Below are 17,723 nucleotides of genomic sequence, written 5' to 3'. Positions count from 1 at the left end.
CATGTTCTGTTTTATTTTTGTTTGTATTAACCATGAATGTCCATAAGACAATGTCAAGGGTGTCAGAAGAGAAGTGTGTGCAGTCACAATTACAAGAGAGAAAGTACTCAGGAAGCTGAATAGTCTAAGGGTAGATAAATCTCCCGGACCAGATGGAATGCACCCTCGTGTTCTGAAGGAAGTAGCTGTGGAGATGAGGCATTAGCAATGATAAGATTCTGGCATGGTTCTGGAGGACTGGAAGATTGCAAATGTCACTGCTATATTTAAGAAGGGGGCAAGGAAGCAAAAAGGAAATTTATAGACCTATTAGCTTGACATTAGTGGTTGGGAAGTTGTTGGATGAGGTTACAGATTACCTGGAGGCATGTGACAAGATAGGCAGAACTCAGCTTGTTTTCCTTAAAGGAAAATTCTGCCTGACAAACCTATTGCAGTTTTTTGAGGAAATTACAAGTAGGCTAGACAAGGGAGATGCAGTGGATGTTGTGTATTTGGATTTTCTGAAGGCCTTTGACAAGGTGCTGTACATGAGGCTGCTAAACAAGGTAAGAGCCCATGGAAATACAGGAAAGTTACATGTGTGGATAGAGCATTGGCTGATTGGCAGGAAACAGTGGGAATAAAGGGGTCCCATTCTGATTGGCTGTGGATTACCAGTGGTGGTCTACAGGGGTCTGTATTGGGGCTGCTTCTCTTTATGTTGTATATCAACAATTGTTGGTGCGTGGCCTAGTGGGCAAGGCTTCAGACTAGTAACCTGAAGGTCACTGGTTTGAGCCTCAGCTGAGGCAGCGTGTTTATGTCCTTGAGCAAGGCACTTAACAACACATTGCTCTGCGGGTCCTAGTGCCCTTCCCTTGAACAACATCGGTGGTGTGGAAAGGGGAAGGCCTGCAGCTTGGGCAACTGCCGGTCTCCCATACAGGCTTGTGCCCTGGAAACTCCAGGCACAGATCCATGGTCTCTCGAGACCGACAGATGCCACCACCAATCAACAATTTGGATTATGGACTAGGTGGCTTTGTGGTTAAGTTTGCTGATGATACAAAGATAGGTGGTAGGTAGTGCTGAGGAAACAGTCTGCAGAAAGACTTTATGGTTAGATTGGGAGAATGGGCAAAGAAGTGGCAAATGAAATACAATGTTGGAAAGTGTATGATCATGCACTTTGATAGAAGAAATAAATGGGCAGACTTATTATTTAAATGGAAAGAGAACTTATGAGATGCAATGGGACTAAGGAATCATCATGCAGGGATACCCTTAAGGTTAACCTCCAGGCTGAGTCAGCGGTGAAGAAGGTGAATGCAATGTTGGCATTCATTTCTAGAGGAATAGAGTACAGGAGCAGGGATGTGATGTTGAGACTCTAAGGCACTGGTAAGACCTCACTTGGAGTACCGTGTGCAGTTTTGGGCTCCTTATTTAAGAAAGGATGTGCTGACCTTGGAGAGGGTTCAGAGAAGATTCACTAGAATGATTCTGGGCATGAGGGTTAACATGAGGAATGTTTGACCACTCTTGGAGTTTAGAAGAACGAGGGAGGAATAGAAACATTTCAAATGTTGAAAGGCATGGACAAAGTTGTTTCCCATGGTGGGAGAAGTCTAGTAGGAGAGGGCATGACTTAAGGATTGAAGGGCGCCCATTCAGAACAGATGCAAAGAAATTTTTTTTAGCCAGAGGGTGGTAAATCTGTGGAATTTGTTGCCATAGGCGGCAGTGGAGGTCAAGTCATTGGGTGTATTTAAGGCAGAGATTGATAGGTATCTGAGTAGCCAGGGCATGAAAGGTTATGGTGAGAAGGCAGGGGAGTGGGACTAAACGGGAGAATGGATCAGCTCATGGTAAAATGGCGGAGCAAACTCGATGGGCCGAATGGCCAGCTTTTTTAAAAATGAATCTCGGTTGTATATGGTGACATACACATTAATTTTGAACAATCAGAATGTTTGAATAATGAGTATGCACCCTGTGAAAGGTAATCTACTCCACAATAATTAAAATTTATTATAAAAATAACATTGATTTTATCTTTGATAAGACTTGGGCACCATGAGAAGTGTAGCAGCAAAGTTCTCTTGTAGAAGTCTGTCCACAATCAAGGCAATAAATGTCTCTTCAGATTCTTCAAATTCTTCATCTGTAACATATGGAGGCCAGTTATCAGGCTGAAAAGACCACCCTAATAAAACAAAAACAATCCATAAATGTCATATCTCCTTTGCCTTTTTCCAAGAAAGTCATTATAATAGCAACAACACAGTAGCATCCAGGAGTTTTGCATTTTCATAAACAAAAGTTTAAACCAGGACAAGGACTAGACATGCTTGACAAGGTGGCCAAATGCTTTGTAACAATGAATTTGAAGGACAGGTGCCATGCTTATGAGCCTGACTGAATTCTTTCAGGTTATGACAGCACATTGATGAAGGTAAACAGTATGATGTATATGAATTTTAGTAAGGTGTTTGGTAAGGTTCCCTTTAGGCTTATTTATAAAGTCAAAGTATAAGACTTGGGGAAATTTGGCTGTGTAGAAACAGGGTGGTAGTAGAAGAGTACATTCAGCTTGGAGGTTGGTGACCAGTGTTGTTCGCAGGGATCTTCTGGGTCCCCTGTTGATTTTTTTTTAATGTAAAGGATGCAGTTGAAGTAGAAAGGTGGTTAGTAAATTTGCAGCTAACACGAAGGCTGGTGGAATAGCAGATAGTGTGGAGGAGGGTTGTAGGTTGCAGCAGGATCAGAGTTGGGCTGAGAAGTGGCAGATGGAGTTCAACCCATAAAGGTTTGAAGTGATTCATTTTGGAAGATAGAATTTCAAAATAGAATTCTTAGCAATAAAGGAATAGAAGGGTTTTAAGGTCCAATCCATTAATCCCTCAAAGTTGCAACACAAATTGACATGGTTGTTTAAGGTGTATGGTGTGTTGGTTTTTATTGAGGGATTGAATTCAAGAGCTGCGAGATAACATTGCCATTCTTTAAAACTCTGGTTAGATCACATAATATTGGGTTCAGTTCTGCTCAACTCATTATAGGAAGGATGTGGAAGCTTTGGAGAGGGTGCAAAGGAGATTGCCAGGATGTTGCCTGGACTAAAGGGCATGTCCTACGAAGACACGTTGAGCAAGCTCGGGCTCTTTGGAATGAAGGAGGTTGTGATGTGATTTGTTAGGTGTACAAGATAAAGAAGGATACATTCAGTGGACAGCCAGAGACCTTTTCCCAGACAGAAATGGCTAATACAACCAGGCGTAACTTTTAAAATGAGGAAATTATAGAGGTGGATGTCAGAGTTAAGTTTTATTCAGAGTGGTTGGTGCATGGTATGCCCTGCCAGGGGTAGTGGTAAAGGCAAATAAGTTAGGGGCTTGTAAGAAACAGGTAGGAACATGGATGATAGAAGAATGAAAGGCTATGTAGGAGGGAAGGGTTCTCTAATGTCCTATGTAAAAGAAACACAAGCAACACACAATACTGGAAGAATTCAGTAGGCTAGGCAGCATCTAACGTAAAGACCCTTCATCAGGATTCATTTAGGGCCAAAGAAGGTGAGGAATTTCCAGAGTTTAAACCTAGGCAGGTACAAGGATTACTACCTCTCACGGGGCAAAGACTTAGAATATACAAGCAGCCAGTGTTGAACAAAAGTTATTGGAAGGTGAGATGAGCAAATTTGAAAACACAACTTACAGATAGAAACATTAAATTGGTGGTCAAACATAGACACTTGCTGCAAGATCCAAGTAAACATGGATCTTCCCATACCCCAAAAGGCAAACAAATAATGAAGTTCAACATCACCTTTAATGCAGCATACACTGCAAACCATTTCAGAAAATAGTTACTTTAAGATCAAGACTTCAGAATTGGTACAAAACTCAATCAGGCCTAGTGTGAACCCTATCACACAGTACACTTGGGATATGTATTACTTTTAAAATTCATCAAGACAATGAGAAGATGCTACCAATACTTCACAAAATCCTCAATTCACAATAAAAAACTAAATGATCTAGGGTTAAATTGGGGGTTGCTGACTGTGCTACTTGAAGGCCCTATTCTGCACTGTTTCTAAATTAAATACATAAATACTAACCTGTCCCCCCCACCATCACCAAGACCCCAATTTAGAGAGCTGGCACTACTCTTGAAATAGACTATTTTGACTTGTCTCAGGAAAAGTTTATCAAGCAATCAAAAAGAAATTAAAGAATATGTTCAAAGGATCATTGGAAAAAAAAGACATTTTTATTTACTCCTGCAAACCTGTGGCCTAAAGTGGATAAAAAACAGGACAGTTTCCACAACCCTGAATCCCTAATTCAAGTATATTTCCTTACCACATAGGAGCTATTTGTTACTTCACAATACAACTTAATTCCCCAAAAAAAACTTTCCTCATAACCCATTCTCACATTCCCATCAATTAGAAACAATCTGTCTCCTGTAGCCTGTCCTTGGGATTTGAGCAGTTATTTCCTGGACAACAAAACATATTTTACTGGTTGTTAAAGTCCAATGAATTTGAGAATTCCTGACCTGCATAATTCTAGCGGGAATAGTGACTTTTTTTGGCCTGGGTGCTTTGTAGGCTAGTACCCAAGATGGAGCTGACTAAATTTCCAACCCTCTGCAGCTTCTTCTGGTCCTGTGCTGTAGCCCCCCACACCAGACAGTGATAGAGCCTGTCAGAATCTTGGTACATGGAGCTTAGAAAAATAGAGGGCAATGGGTAACCTTATGTAATTTCTAAAGTATGTACATTTGGCACAGCATTGTGGGCCGAAGGGCCTGTACTGTGCTGTAGGTTTTCTATGTTTCTAATTATATCACCCACCTATGGGCAATTAACCTAGGAACCTTGGGTAACCAGACCTACAAGGCACCAACTCTACTGGCTGTGATTCTCTTTCTCTCAGAAGAGCACAATGTCAAGAACAAAAACACCTGTCCTATCTGTGGTTCCTAGACTGGCATCATCAGCAATTTATAATCTACAAAAAGTGTAAGCACATCCCAAAGGCTGTCTCAAAAAAGACAATTTTATGCAAATTACCTTAAATAGGAACCTGCCCACCCACCCATTCAATATGATCAATAGCAGCACTTTAGCATAGCAGCTAAAGCTTTACAGCTCCAGCAACTGAAGTTCAGTACAATGTGCTGTCTGTAAGGACTTTGTACAATCTCCCTGCACTGACATGGCTTTCTTCTGGGTGCTCCAGATGGGCTAGTGAGTAAAAGATTCTTAGATAAGCACATTAATGAAAGAGAAATGCAGGACTATGTGGGAGGGAAGGGTTAGATGGTTCTTGGAGTAGGTAAAAGGGTCAGTACAACACCATGGGCCCAAGGGCCTGTACAGTGCTGTACTGTTCTGTAGTACATGTAAAAATTAGTTGCTCCAAATGTCAGTTCCTCTTCAGTGCCATTCCCCAGTCTTTCAAAAATATATGTCTCCTCTTTAATTAACATCAATGATCTTACTTCCATAGCTCTCCAGTGTTGAGGAAGAGATTCACCTATCTGTGCAAAGAATTCCTTTAAATAACTAACTCCTTTGCCACTTGAGACTCTTGCACTAATATAAATTTCTCATAGATCTTGTCATGCCCATCCTAGAATTGTCTTTCAATAATGTTATTCCTCATGTTTCAAAACACAATTATTTAAATAACTTGCGGTGGAAACCTGCCCATCCAGGAATTAGCCCAGTAAACCCTTTTTTTTTTTAGGACTGCTTACAGCACCAGTACAGTATATATATTTTTAAATATATCATTTAAATAAATAGACAAAAACTCCAGGTGTGGCCCCATCCTGTACAACTGCAACTCCCTGCTAGGCTACATGTCAATATTTTGAGATTTATGTAGACCACCACCTAGATCTCCCAATATTTCACTTATTTACAAAATAGGTTGCTTTTACTTCCATTTGAAGCCCTTTAATTTGCCAAATTTCTACCTACTCAGTCTGTATCCTGTTGCAGAATGGAAATATTATCACGTCAGCATGTTCCCGTAGTTAACAGTGTCATCAGCAAATGTGAATGCTTTCTCTGGGTCATTAAATTAAAAATTAAATAAACTGTGGGCCAAGGCATGATCTTTGAGGCACTTCACTAATATGCTTTCAGAATGAGAAACCCCCCATTTATTCTAACACTTTTTCTCCTCTAGAATACAGGCAGAGTGTTTTCAATTATGGAGGATGGAAGACAATTTGCAAAAGGGGGAGAAATAAATTTCATGTTTTTTTTTAAAAAAACCTTGATATTGTCACTAACAAATTCTTAGACCAAATGATGCTTCCCAGCCTGCTCCATCATTTTGACATATCTTCAATCTGTTCTCAAATTGTCCCTAATTTCTTATTGTTCAAAATTTATCAGATCCAAAGATTATCCTAAGAAATGTTTCCTTGTATCTTTAAACAATTAGCTCATTGCTTTGAGAGTTAGTTCAAAACTTTTCAGTGAGAAGAAACTCTCAACATTTACAAATACTGCCTCTCAGGAATATTTACAAAGAGAGAATGAGATGGTTTCAATCTCCAACGAAATCCCACCTTAAAATAACAAAATTCTCCACAAATTTAAATAGGACAAGAAAAACAGCGTGGGGTTCAGATGCTGAGTGTTCTGCCAGGAACAAATCTTCATCGTTCTTTTAACACCTTAAAACACAAACCAGGAATCTAATGGAAGACTTGCAATTCTAAATCACAAGCAACTAGACAGAATTCAAAACGAAACAACCCACTTAATTAGCACAGCATATACCACCAGCAGCATGTCTCGTATTTGGCAGAGCTTCTTTGAACTCTATCGACCGAAACTCACTACAAAAACACCACATTCTCAAGGGCATTTAGAAACGAACATTACCAACAAGTGTACGCACAGGTGCAAAATTAATAGCGTTAATAATAGCTACTGATAATGGCAACCGACTAATTACCAATTAACGTAAAACATTTTTAATAATCGCATAATTTTAACGCACTGTACAGCTCTAGAAGTAAACACAAGCTTCTTGCCTAAGTGGCTGTGACATCTGGGACACGTTGCTACTGTCCAAGAGTATCCTGGAAACCAGGAAAACTGTTCATCTGCCGGCCAATGCTTGTGGACAACGGCGCTCTTGAAAGTGAGCACCTGGAAACGATAACCCTGGGGGTTCTGAAAGAGTTGCACTGGAACCCTGTGCTCTCCGATCAACGTGCCGTTCTTCAGAGCTAAAGCCAAGGGACTGGCCACGAATTTAAGGTCCCGACTGGCAGCCACCTCGTAACCGCACGACCTGCAGAGCAAGAGCTCGTCTTCGGAGTCCTCTGCCTTTCCTTCACTGACGTTGTGGCCGCTCACGGCAGAGGCCGACACCAGCAGTAGTGGCACCAGCGTCAGCCACATCCTACAGGCCGCTTCCCACCACGGCCCACCTAATGGGGCGAAAACACAGTTAATGCCGTCAAAAGAAAAACCTTCTAAAATAAATACTTTGAATCGCCTTCGCAGCAAATTATTTAAAGTTTCCCTAGGACCTATGTTACAGCGAATAGTTTTAATTCTCCTCCCTCTAACTGTAGCCTTTTTACAACTTACATTTGAGTGTCCTAAAGCGAAAACACATCGCATTTTGAGAGCCTCAGACGATTACCTCCTCCACCCTCTACTGGTTGGAGGATTCCAATCCACCTACTGCTTTTAGGATAAAATCCCATGGCAAGGAAAGCATACAAATAATAATCATATCACTCTTTCCAAGGTCGTATATGCTGTTTTCTTTCAATGATCCAAGAGAAACAGGCATTCATATGGAGCTTTTTACAGCCACTAGCAGTTGTATTTTGCAGTTTGCAACCAATTAACTGCTTTCATAATTTAGAAAACGGGGCACCCATTTTGCACACATCAAGGTTGCATAAACGGTATAATAATATAAAATATATATTTTATCATGATTTCTGCTGAGAGATAAAGGACAGAGGGGAAAAAAAACTACCTTGGCCTTCTTCAGAAATGTTGCTCTTGTATCTAAAACAGATGGGACAGGAGAGCATAAGTAATAGCAGAAGAACTTTATCCCTCTGCCACTCCCACGAACCTTCCTTGGCATTGAAGATGTGGGTTGTCCTTCTATGCCAGAGGCATTTTCCAGCACTATGCCCATATTCCTTCCTGTTCCTTTGATTTATCGATCTCTGTTTTGAATGAACATAATGACCCAACATCCAGAGTAGTTGCATTAAGACATTTCTCAATTTTTAGATGAACTACTCTTCAAATTAATATTTCGTCCCCTGGTCCCAGACTGTTTACTCAGGGGAAAAAAATCCCCTCTGCATCTAGTCTGGCAAGACGTTTTGTGAGAGGTTTGTAAGTCAAGAAACTCACAAGTATAGTGAACGTCAAGCAGTTAATAGGCTGTGGTCACTCTGTGGCTCCTGTTGACTGGGGTTCGACAGATTGTGTGTGAGGTATTACATAAGAAGAGGTTAATACATTGATTGTGTTGACATTGATTTTTCTTTATGTTGAGATTTTGGATATAATAGAGCAGCTTTGTCCAGCAGTCATCAGTACCAGTCATGGCAAAGCTATTATAAACATATTTATGCCTCTTGCTTGGATGATGTTAGAATCTAACAGTGTCAGTACTTGAACTGGGCAGCTCACACCATGAACTCCCTAATGAAAGGTGCTGGTTTTTACAAAACCATACTTGTAGCATTTAAGTTCCTGGGTATTAACATATCATATGACCTGTCCTGGGAACCTTTAAGCAGATGAAGGTACATCACCATGGCCAGAAGAGAGTGAGGAGGGTAGGAATCCAATCCAGACTAAAACACTGGGGTATAACACTTCCTCTACCCAGTATCTCCTTAGTAAATGTACAGTTGATGGAGAACAAGATTGAGGACATAAGGGCAAGATTGCTGTATCAGAAGGAAATGAGGAATTGCTGCATTCTGTATTTCATGGAGACATGGCTAACTCTGGACATGCTGGATTCAGAGATTGGACCCGAGGACTTCACGATACACAGGATGCATCAGACTGTTGATTCGGGGAAGGCAAAAGCCAGGGGCCTGTGCTTCATGATAAACTCTTTCTGGTGCTCAGAGATAGCGGTCTTGTCGCACTCTTGTTCCTCCAACCTGGAACATAGAATAGTTGCCAATTGTTCCACATATCAAGAGAGTTTTCCTCCGTGATCCTGACCACAGTTTACATACTGCCAAAGGCCATTGTTAAGCAGGCACTCAAGGTACTGAGTACCACCTTCAGCAAACAAAAAACAGCCTAGGTTGAAACCTTTGAAATCATTCTCAGAGACTTTAATCAGGCTTGTTTGAACAAATCTCTGCTGATTATCATCAACATATCATCTGTAACACCAGGGGTTCCAACACACTTGACCACTAATATACTACCATAAGGAAAGCCTACTGTTTGATTCCTAGACTGCATTTTGGGAAATCTGATTACTTGGCTTCTCCCTCCTTCCTGCATACAGGCAGAGGCTAAACAGCAAGGTTTCAGAAGTAAGGACAACAAAAAGATGGTTGCAGGAGGCAGAGGAGCAGCCACAGGATTGCTTCAAGTTGGTGAATGGAGCCAAGAACTCATGTATGGATCTGAATGAATACACCATGGTTGTCTCAGACTTTATTAAGGCAGTCATAGATAAGTGTGGCTGCACAAAATTATTCAGAGCCTTCCCCAACCAGAAACCCTCGATGAATCATGAGATCCACAGTCTGCTGAGGGCCAGATTAGTGGGATTCAGGTTAGGCAACCAAATAAAATACAAGAAATCCAGGTACAAACTCCGGGAAGCCATCTTGCATGTGAAGTGGCAATTCCAGACCAAACTTGAATCACTGAAGGATGCAAAACCAAGCAACACAGGTGACAAAAATGTTTCACTCCTACATAAGCTCAATTCCTTTTATGTTCACTTTGACAGTCAATATATGGAGGCACCTTCACAAACTCCCACAACCCCCTGTGATTTCAGTCTCCGAGACTGACGTGAGAGCCAAGTACTGAAGACCTGTGCTGATTAGCTGGCTGCATATTCACTGATAACTTTAACCTCTCACATTGGCAGTCTAAGGTACCCACCTGCTTCAAACTGGCTTCAGTTATTCTGGTGCCTAAGAAGTACGTGGTAATCTGCCTTAATAACTATCATCCAGAAGCACTTACATCCACTGTTATGAAGTGCTTTAATGATGAAACATAGCAACTGCTGTCTGAGAAGTGACTTGGAACTGTTCCAATTTGCCTACCAGCACAACAGATCCATAACAGATGTCATTTCATTGGCTCTTCATCCAACACTGGAACATCTGGACAGTGAAGATGCATACATCAGGATGCTCTTTATTGATTACAGTTCAAAATTCAATACTATCATCCACTCAAAACTAATCAATAAGCTTGAAGACCTAGGCCTCAGTACCTTCTTGGCAACTGGGTCCTCGATTTCCTCATTTGCAGACCACGGTCAGTTCAGGTTGGCAACATGATTTCCTTCAGAATCTCCATTAGCACAGATGCACCACAAGGCTGCTCTACTCGCTTTATACTGTGAGGCTAAGTGCAGCTCCAATGCCATAAGTTTGCTGAAAACACCACTGTCATTGGCTGAATCAAAGATGGTGATGATGAATCAGCATATTGTATAGGAGGGAGAATGAAAATCTGACTGAGTGGTGCCACAACAACAACCTCTCACTGAAGGATGTAAGAAATAAAGTCAATTCACTTCAATTCAATTCAAGGTCAGCAAGATTATTGACTTCAGAAGGAGGAAAATGAAGGTCCATGAGCCAGTCCTCATCAGGGGATCAGAGGTGGAGAGGGTCAGCAACTTTAAATTCCTCAGTGTTATCACTTCAATGAACTGTACTGGGTCCAGAATGCACACCAGCTCCTCTACTTTCCTACAAGTTTGCAAAGATCTGGCATGTCATCTAAAACTTTTACAAACTTCTATAGATGTACAGTGGAGAGTATATTGACTGGCTATGGCCTGGTATGGAAACACCAATGCTTTTGAAAGGAAAAGCCTACAAAAAGTAGTGGATACAGCCCAGTCCATCATGGGCTTAGCCCTCCCTACCATTGAGCACATCTACCTGGAGCACCCATCATCAAGGAACCCACCATCCAGGCCATGCTCTCTTTTCAATGCTGCCATTGGGATAAAGGTACAGGAGCTTCTGGACTCACACCACCAAGTTCAGGAACAGTTATTATCCCTCAAACATCAGGCTCTTTTACAAGAGGGGACAGCTTCAATCGCCTCATCATTGAACTGTTCCCACAACCTATGGACTCACTTTCAATGAATCTTCATCTCATGTTCTTGATATTTATCGCTTATTTATTTACTTACTTATTATTCTTTTTTTCTTTCTTTTTATATTTGCCAGCTTGTTGTCTTTTGCACATTGGTTGTTTCTCCATGTTGTTGGGTATGTACTTCCATTGATTCTGTTGTGTTTCTTGGACTAACTGTGAATGCCCACAAAAATAAATCTCAGGGTTGTATTTGGTGACATATATGTACTTTGATAACAAATATACTTTGAACTTTGGGCATAGATGCAATTCAGTGGAATGCACACCAGTATCTTTACTTTCTTAGAAGATTAAGGATGTTTGAAATGTTACCAAACATTAACAAATGTCTATATATGTAATGTTTAAAGTATCCTGACTGGTTGCATCATATCTGGTAGAGAAATTCAAACACACAGGAACATAAGATGCTGCAAAGAGCAGTAGACACAACCCAATACTGCATTGTCACCCAACAGTCAAAAGTATCTACATGAAGTACTGCATTAAGAAGGCCACATCTATCAACAAAGACCCCTACCATCCGGACAATGTCATCTTCTCACAGCTACCATCAGGCAGGATGTACAGAAGCCAGAAGTCTCAGGTTCAAGAACATGTACTTTTATTTCTTGAACCAACTTGTACAACCCTAATCACTACCTCAGAATTGCAACACTACAATGGACTTGGGTGATTTTTGGTTATCTAATTGTGTTTTTTCCTTGTATTCTTCTTCTTGGGCCTTTAGCTCCCAGTGGAACAGATGCCATCAATGACCTCCTCTCTCCATCATCATCTGTTCTTAGCCAGTTTCTTAATAGTGGACCAGGAATGCCCCATCATCTAATTTCTTCAGCCTCGACATCACTCCATGTTTTCTGCTCATGTTCCCTTTTCCTCTTTGCCTGGGGATTTTTTTCTTGTATAATTTGTGTTTTTCCTTGTGAATGTTGTGCCTCTGATTCTGTCTGACTAATGCAGCTGCAAGTAAGTTTCTAGTGCGGTTGTGATAAATTTACTTGTGCACATATGTATAACAAGACACTCAATTTTGACTTTCTCAGGACCTTGTTGGAGTTATCATCCTCTACTCTGTTCTTGGCTATTACACCTTGCCAGAATGTTGCAACTTTCCCAATCCTAGAAAGTAAAATCTGCCTCTTGGGGCTCCCCTCCCCCCAAGGTCAGAATGGAAGTCCTCTTTGCTTCACTTTTAACTTTAGGGGTTGGAGCATTGCACTGATGATTATTGTGCTTGTAAATCCATGTAGATTTGAGTGAAAGGATCATGAAACATTTATCTCGCAGGATGCTTTGCTCTGTTGCAGTGTAGTCCATTATTAATTATAGACCCCATGAAGACATTTGCCTTTCCAAAAGGTGTGCTCAACACCTTATTCTTCGAACCGGCCACCACCACCCTTTCTCATCTCACTCAGAGTGGTGATATTAATGTTGTGTTTCTGAGTTCTCAAGCTATGGTTATGGTAACTCACTGTCCATTAAGAGTTCTGACATTTCAGATCCCAAACGTGATATTGGAAAATTACCTGTACAGGATTATTTCCTTTTTCCTTAGCTGTGGCTTCCTCTCTAAAATAGTTGATGAACTTTCAACTGTATCTTCTCTCAGTCCCCTTATGTTTCTTGCAGGATTCCCAAGTCAACTCTTCCCATCTCCACAAACTACTCCCCTTCTTAAGACACTGGTCCATGTAATATTGACACATATAGTAACCACATTTATTGTGCTTTCCTTCCCATTACCTGGAAATTCAATGTCCTTGAATGTAAAGTGAAAATTTGTATTTCTTAAAATTAAGCACAATGTGGTCTCTTCTTCATTGGAGATACCAAACACAGATTGGGTGACCTGTTTTATACAACACCCCCCCCCCACCCCCACCCCCACCCCCATACAGTCCCCAAGGTGTCACGAGGGCCTTCAGGAACTACCCTGCTCCCATTTTGACTTCTTTGTGTTTGACCTTGGACAGCCCTAGCAGGGGTTCCAAACATTTTTTAACGCCATGGACCATAAACTGAGGGGTCCGTGTATCCCAGGTTGGGAACCCCTGAGACCTTGGATCTTAATATTGAGCATTGTGCCAAGACAGTACTTAGTTTCAATATCTTTTTCCTTTCCTCTCCCCTTTCTGTTGTTTTCTTTAAACTGTGGCCTGACAACTTCGGTCTGCATCTGTCACAAATATTTCCTCCATTTTCACTACACCTCCCCCATTCAAAACGCCATGGTTATCCTCAGTTTTTGATTCTGATGAAAAGTCTTTGCCCAAAAAACGTTGCCTGTCTCCTCACGGAAGTTGCCTGACCTGATGAGTATCTCTAGCCTTTTCGGGTTCTTATGGTATAATTTTGTCTCCTCTGTATGTCCTTAAAGTTTTAAAAGAAAACATATTTTCACCATCCCAATGATGCCGATCCCACTGCCCGATATATTGCGTCAGTCCGGCGCTCGATGGATAGGGAGCTTTACCCCTCCTCCTTTAAATCTAATTGGTCGGGGTTAAGATGACTGACACCATCACGGGACAAAGTTGTCCAATGAGCGGACAAAGCGAGGCTGTCCCTGTTTAAATCTGGGCGGGACTCGCTCGGCGGTTAGCAGGCTCTGGGTTTTAAAAACGTTTAATCCAAAAAAAAAATTAGCTGGTTGGTATGAGAATAAGTGAACGCCTGAAGGGGGAGAAAAGTATGTAAGAAGCAGCTGGATAACTGACAGTATCTGAGGCACGATGGCAGGAGACAGCCAACAGGTCAGGAACGGCCGTGATATTTAAAATCGACCCTAGTAGCCACTTCTTAGGTCCGACGGTAGCTCCCAGTCTCCCAGACTGGGAATTCCCCACCCCCAGCCAGAATAATGTCCTCCTTTGGCCTCATCTGTAACTTTGAGAGTTGGGGTATCTGCGCTGATAATCGTATGGTGTTCGACAGAGTGAAAGGGTCGTTAAAGTGTTAATTTATCCCGTAGGATGTTTTATTGAGATGCCGGAGGAGTTCACTCCCTGAAGACGGTGTTCCTCTTCCAATTTGCCTTCCTTAAAGGTGTGCCTATAATACGTTGATCTTTCAACTGGTCATCAATGGGTATCTTTTCCAAATCAATTTGGTGATGAATCATTTCTCTTCAGTTCAATTACGACTGCGTAGGCTTTAAACCCCCCCCCCCCAGAAAATACAGGAAATACTCGTGCTGGAAAGAAAATAAAACAGCTTGCATTACACCTTGATGACTTCCATTTAAAATTAGATAGTCTGGTAACAAGTTAGTAAGATTGTTGAATTCGGCGTTTGAGTCTTGGGATGAAGAATTAAGCACAAGATTCTGGGAGACGCTCAACCCAGGGAGAGTCACACAGCCATAGACACTATTTTTCAGGGCGCGCACACTCTACCGTGTCAATTGCTGAGAAATCTTTGACACCTTTGGCCAGTCTGAAACTCAACTATTCCAGATCAAGGTGTTGTCTGGGACGGAGTACTGCAAACTTGTACGCTGTAGGATAACGTGCAGAAATTTGCGATGAAACTAGGTGCCCCGGTTTATTGTGGAGGGGCTAGTTTAAGGCTCTTTTGCCATACATGCGAATGAGTTCATTGGGGTTGAACATAAATGATAACTGAGGTGCTAATGTAATGTAAATAACCTGCTTGTTCATGTTACATTTGATATTTTATGATCAAAGTATATTTTCAGATTTTTAGAAGTAAACACTGTCAGGTGAGGTGTCATCTATCGGCTGCTGGCTGTAAATACTGTTTTGAAGAGCTTTCGTTCTTCACATGTTCTAGCCAATATTTCTCTGGATCAAGACGACTTAAAATGGCTTCTCATTACTGAACGATTTTATATGAATCCTAATTATGAAAGGTGGTTAGGCTGAAAATCTAATCTTTCTCTCTCAACAAATGCAGCCTTTCCTGCATATTTCCAGCAGCTTCTGTTTCTATGTTATGTTGATAAATGTGTTTGCTTCGTCAGTTCTTTACCAATCTGATAAAAGTACTTCAAATGTTATGTAAAGATGTGATTATTTTGACTAAAGCAAGTGGACTTGGGTATCTATTTCTGTTTGGTGTTCTTCAGAAATGATTTAACATGGAGAACTGATAAGTAATCAAATGTCAACCTCTAAAAGCTTAGTAACAAGAAACTAAGATCAAAATATTGGAACTGGTTAGATTTTTTTATACAGAAAATTTGAAGGGAATATAATGTAACATGCATTGCAATTAAATATGGTAACAATGATTAAGTTTTCTAACATTGGTGCAAGTTTAGGAACTAAATGAAATCAAATGGTTCAGAACTTGGTATTATGTTGAGCCTTACGTCAGTATCATTAGAAGAACTACCAATTTCTGTTGCTAATTTTGGCCTTTCCCAATCTGTTCACTATACACTTCATGCACACATTTGTTACTTCTAGACTTGTCTATTCCACTGAATCTAGAAAATCAGAAATTTGTGAGGCCATTTGACCATCAAATTAATCTGTAATCCTGTTGGTTTTATTTAGTGAAGTGCTCATCCATGTGCTTTTTTATTGAATGAGGTTTTATCCTTCGATTAGCCTTTTCAGGCAAAAATTCAGGAACTTTCATCAACTACTTTTAAACCCCATGGCCTTTGATTATTGAGATCTCTTGCTAAATGAGGTAATTATTTTTCTATTCACCCAAATTCTCATCTTTTACAGACTGGTTAAATCTCTAGTAAGCCTCCTCTGTTCAAAGAAAACAACCCCATGCCAGCAGGTCTCTCTTAGCTAAAATCCCTTATCCTTGGCAACATCGGAGCACAGCGTCAGAATAAAGGAATGTCCCTTTTTTTTTAAAAAAGTGAGGAATTTCTTCTTTCAGAGGGCCATGAATCTGTGGAATTTGTTGCCACAGAAGGTTGTACAGGCCACATCATTTGGTGCAGAGACTGATAGGTCCTTAATTGGTAAAGGGGTTAAGGGTTATGGGAAGCAGACTGGAGAATGGAGTTGATTTTTTAAAAAATCTGCCATGATCAAATGGTGGAGCAGACTTGATGGACCGAATGGTCTAATTCTGCTGCTATGTCTTATGGTCTTATAATATTCTCTGTATCCTTTCTTGTGCTATCAGTTGTGCATGCCTGGCAGCGTCACCCCTCCTATGCCCCCATCCCTCCTGATGGCTTCGGCAAAGGGTTCTATGCAGCACACGAACAAGACAGGGGAGAGAGGACAGCCCTGCCTGACTCCAGACCTGATGGGGAAGCTTTCTGTTTCCCACCTGTTGACCTGGACTGCGCTACAGATGTCCGTGTAGAGCAGTTTGATCCAATTCCGGATTCCCTCCCCAAATCCCATTTTGGAGAGTACATCCGCCATGTACATGTGCGATATCCTGTCGAAGGCTTTCTCCTGGTGCAAACTGACCAGGCAGGCGTCCACCCCCCTGTCCTGCACGTAGGCGATGGTGTCCCTCAGCAGCGTGAGGCTGTCTGAGATCTTCCTGCCCGGTACAGCACAGGTTTGGTCCAGATGGATCACCTGCTCCAGTGCAGACTTGACCCTGTTGGGGATAGCCTTGGACAGGATCTTGTAGTCCATATTCAGGAGTGAGATGGGCCTCCAATTTCTAATGTCTTCCCTCTCCCCCTTCTGCTTGTAGATGAGGGTGATGATGCCCTTCCTCATGGATTCGGACATGCTGCCTGCCAGGAGTGTAGCGTTGTACACTTCCAGCAGGTTGGGGCCCATCCGGTTCCACAGAGCCAAATACAACTCGACCGGTAAGCCATCGCTTCCAGGAGTCCTACCCGACTCAAAGGAACAGACGAAGCCAGTCAGCTCGTCCAGGGTCAGTGGCTGATCCAGACTCTTCCACTTGCCATCATCTAAGACCTGTGTGATGGACAACAGGAGGCTGTGGAGTCTGTGGCCTTTTCTCCGTACAGACCAGCATAGAAGGACTTGCAGATCCTCTGTATGTCCATCTGTGAGGATGCGACTGAGCCGTCCTCTTCCTTAAGGTTGTGGATCACTTTTGGAAGAAGAATCGTGAGCACGTCTCGTCCTGCTCCACGGTTTGGACTTTCTATCAGAAGATGATCTTGGAGGACTCGGTGGCAAAGTGCTGGGCCTGCCGGCCCTTCACCTCCCAAAGTTCCTCCCTGACATCCACCCCCCTCGACTGCAGAAGGAGGAGTTGCTGCAACTCTGTCTGGAGTTTATGCAGTTCCCTCTGCCCCGCTTTGCTCTCTGGATACCCTTGCAGATGAAGAACCTCTTGATGTTCTCCTTGGTTGCTTCCCACCAGTGAACCAGGGAATCAAAGAAGGCTTTCAAGGTTC

The 17,723-nt window shown here is 41.8% G+C and overlaps 2 protein-coding genes across 2 annotated transcripts in view; one reads left to right on the top strand and one right to left on the bottom strand.

Moving 5' to 3' along the window:
- Positions 1-1,990: 1,990 nt before the first annotated feature.
- LOC140731097 (uncharacterized) lies at positions 1,991-7,699 on the bottom strand. Its single transcript, XM_073052378.1, has 3 exons — positions 7,616-7,699; positions 7,051-7,452; positions 1,991-2,188 (listed from the first exon to the last, which is right to left on the bottom strand). The coding sequence occupies exons 1-3, from the start codon at positions 7,641-7,643 to the stop codon at positions 2,034-2,036; spliced, it is 585 nt and encodes a 194-aa protein (XP_072908479.1). The 5' UTR covers positions 7,644-7,699; the 3' UTR covers positions 1,991-2,033.
- Positions 7,700-13,993: 6,294 nt separating this feature from the next.
- The window catches only part of LOC140731095 (serine/threonine-protein kinase N2-like), a 51,423-nt gene continuing 47,693 nt past the window's right edge, over positions 13,994-17,723 (top strand). Inside the window, exon 1 of the mRNA XM_073052375.1 lies at positions 13,994-14,148. Coding sequence (XP_072908476.1) covers positions 14,128-14,148 — 21 coding nt within the window. The 5' untranslated portion in view covers positions 13,994-14,127. The remainder of the gene's footprint in view (positions 14,149-17,723) is intronic.

The sequence above is a fragment of the Hemitrygon akajei genome, chromosome 7 (genome assembly GCF_048418815.1).
Source record: "Hemitrygon akajei chromosome 7, sHemAka1.3, whole genome shotgun sequence".
NCBI lineage: Eukaryota > Metazoa > Chordata > Chondrichthyes > Myliobatiformes > Dasyatidae > Hemitrygon > Hemitrygon akajei.
The sequence above is the reverse complement of the archived record's forward strand: the minus strand, read 5'-3'. Positions and strand labels throughout refer to the sequence as shown.

Coding starts and splice junctions, on each gene's coding strand:
- LOC140731097 (XM_073052378.1), bottom strand. CDS start 7,643: ATGTGTTTTCGCTTTAGGACACTCAAAT. Junction 7,453..7,615: donor TCGCTTTAGGACACTCAAAT/GTAAGTTGTAAA, acceptor TCGCCCCATTAG/GTGGGCCGTGGTGGGAAGCG. Junction 2,189..7,050: donor CAGATGTCACAGCCACTTAG/GCAAGAAGCTTG, acceptor TTGTTTTATTAG/GGTGGTCTTTTCAGCCTGAT.